This window comes from Limulus polyphemus, unplaced genomic scaffold (genome assembly GCF_000517525.1).
Source record: "Limulus polyphemus unplaced genomic scaffold, Limulus_polyphemus-2.1.2 Scaffold3939, whole genome shotgun sequence".
Classification (NCBI taxonomy): domain Eukaryota; kingdom Metazoa; phylum Arthropoda; class Merostomata; order Xiphosura; family Limulidae; genus Limulus; species Limulus polyphemus.
The window spans coordinates 98314-100290 of record NW_013669549.1 but is presented as its reverse complement, the minus strand read 5'-3'; the positions used below and the strand labels follow the sequence as shown (position 1 = coordinate 100290).

Genomic DNA, 1977 nt, shown 5'->3' with positions numbered 1-1977 from the left:
GATAATTTTTCATGTTCGTTTTTTAGTAGGATTTGTTTGTAATTAAGCACAAAGCTACATAATGGGCTATCTGTGCTCTGCCTACTACAGGCATCGAAATCCGGATTCTAGCGTTGTAAGCCTGTAGACATACCGCTGTGCCACTGGGGGCTTTTTTATTTTCTATTTTAAACATGTTTGCAAATTACACTTGTGAGTTAAACCATCGCTTTACAAGAAGAAAGATTCCAGCCCTCCTTCCTGGTTATAACTCGCTCTGACCATTTACTGCTTTTTTCCGTCACTAAAATAAAATGCTTACATTCATATTTATGCAAGCGTTATTATAAAATAAAATATTTCCTTCTTTTACAAACATTGATATCTTCAAAGTTTATCTTATATAAATTAGTGAATAAATAACCATATTCGGTCACTCTATCGACTAATTTAAAGCTACGGGAAAAATAATATTGTTACGACAGCAGTAGTCAGGTGACGCTGCTAACACGTCATGATATTCTAGAAGGATCGGGGAACATCACGAATAATCCAGTATGTGCTAGACGCCCTCTATTCCTGTATATAAGTGCGCCGGATAACGTGAGACAAATTAATCGGAATTGAATTGCAGACAGGCAGAGATAAAGACGGACAATTGAGTCAAGCGTGGTAGTGACCGTAAGAAGTGCGTGAATCATTGTGAATTATAGCGTGTGTTTAAAGTGACTGTGGAAATTAAGTGTATTACAAAGTTGAATTAAGAAGGAATAAACTAGTTTTATTTAAGAAAGGACTTGTATCGCTAAAGTTTTCTCCGAAAGAAATTATACGGGAAATTAACAAACGACCAGAGGCGTAACAATGTGGTTAAGACATCTTGTGTACTTTTGTTGATGTATAAAATCTGAATAGTTTTATTATGTAAAAACATACGTAAACCACTACTTTTAAAGTATTATACAGCATACTTAAATAGCATTTCAGAGAATCTTTTGAATCTCATCGTCTAGCCCAGCTAGCGAGTTCTGGTACTAAACGAAAGGTCACTTAGGCAGCGACTAGTGGAAGACCAAATTTAGATCTGAAATGCTCTTTATGCATGCTTCTGATTTTTATTTTAAATCCGAAATGGCCAAATAAAGGGGAATGTGGGAAAATATCAGTTTACTGATTTTTTTTATAATAAATGTTAGGCCTATGTCAAGCTTGATTGCTACCTAATGCTGTAAGTATGAGCTCTTTGCCATTTGAAAGTAAACTACGATGGTAAGAAATCTCAGTTAGGTGTAAACCCTTCGTCAAAGCATTTAGAAATCGGATACTTACTAGAACGCTGATTTTTAATGAAGTAAAGCTGAAGACGTTCCTTGAATCTGTTTTCATTGACGTAAAACTCCACCCGTACCCTAAAAGAAAAAAAAATATGTAAGAAATGAGTTATGTGTCACACCTAAAAGAAAGATCCATGTGTAGTATATAATGGACATAAGCAAATTTAAGTTAATTTTTTAACGACGTTCTACTTTCCTCTATGAATTGAGATTCAGTGGTTATGTATGATATAGAGACTCGCTGATGGTTGATGTAAAACTTCCTCATCTTGAAATAGATAACATATACAATACTATGATCTTATTATCACAGTGTTTTCTCTCGAGAATGCACGTCTTAGAGTTAATAATTCATTCGATAAAACATTGTTAATTGTTAAGTTAGTGTTCAGAAAATGAGTTAAGTGAATTATTTGCGAAAAATGAGCAGAACATTATTATGAGTTTTTAGAGTACTACAAATGTAGCCAAAGCAAATTATCCACGACGTTTCACCAGTGAAAAGGTTTCATTTGGTAAATGTGGGATACACAACATTGCACCAAGGCCATTTTCAATTATAAAAAACATAGAAAACATATCTACTATAAAATTGTACTGAGTCCCAATACTCAAAAGCACGTGATTTGACAGCATAATAAGTTAAGGTATTGTTTGTTTGTTT

The 1977-nt window shown here is 33.9% G+C and overlaps 1 protein-coding gene across 1 annotated transcript in view; it reads right to left on the bottom strand.

Moving 5' to 3' along the window:
* The window catches only part of LOC106470316, a gene marked incomplete at its 3' end in the record, with an annotated part of 17058 nt that overhangs the window by 1280 nt on the left and 13801 nt on the right, over positions 1-1977 (bottom strand). Inside the window, exon 3 of the mRNA XM_022398940.1 lies at positions 1309-1388. Coding sequence (XP_022254648.1) covers positions 1309-1388 — 80 coding nt within the window. The remainder of the gene's footprint in view (positions 1-1308; positions 1389-1977) is intronic.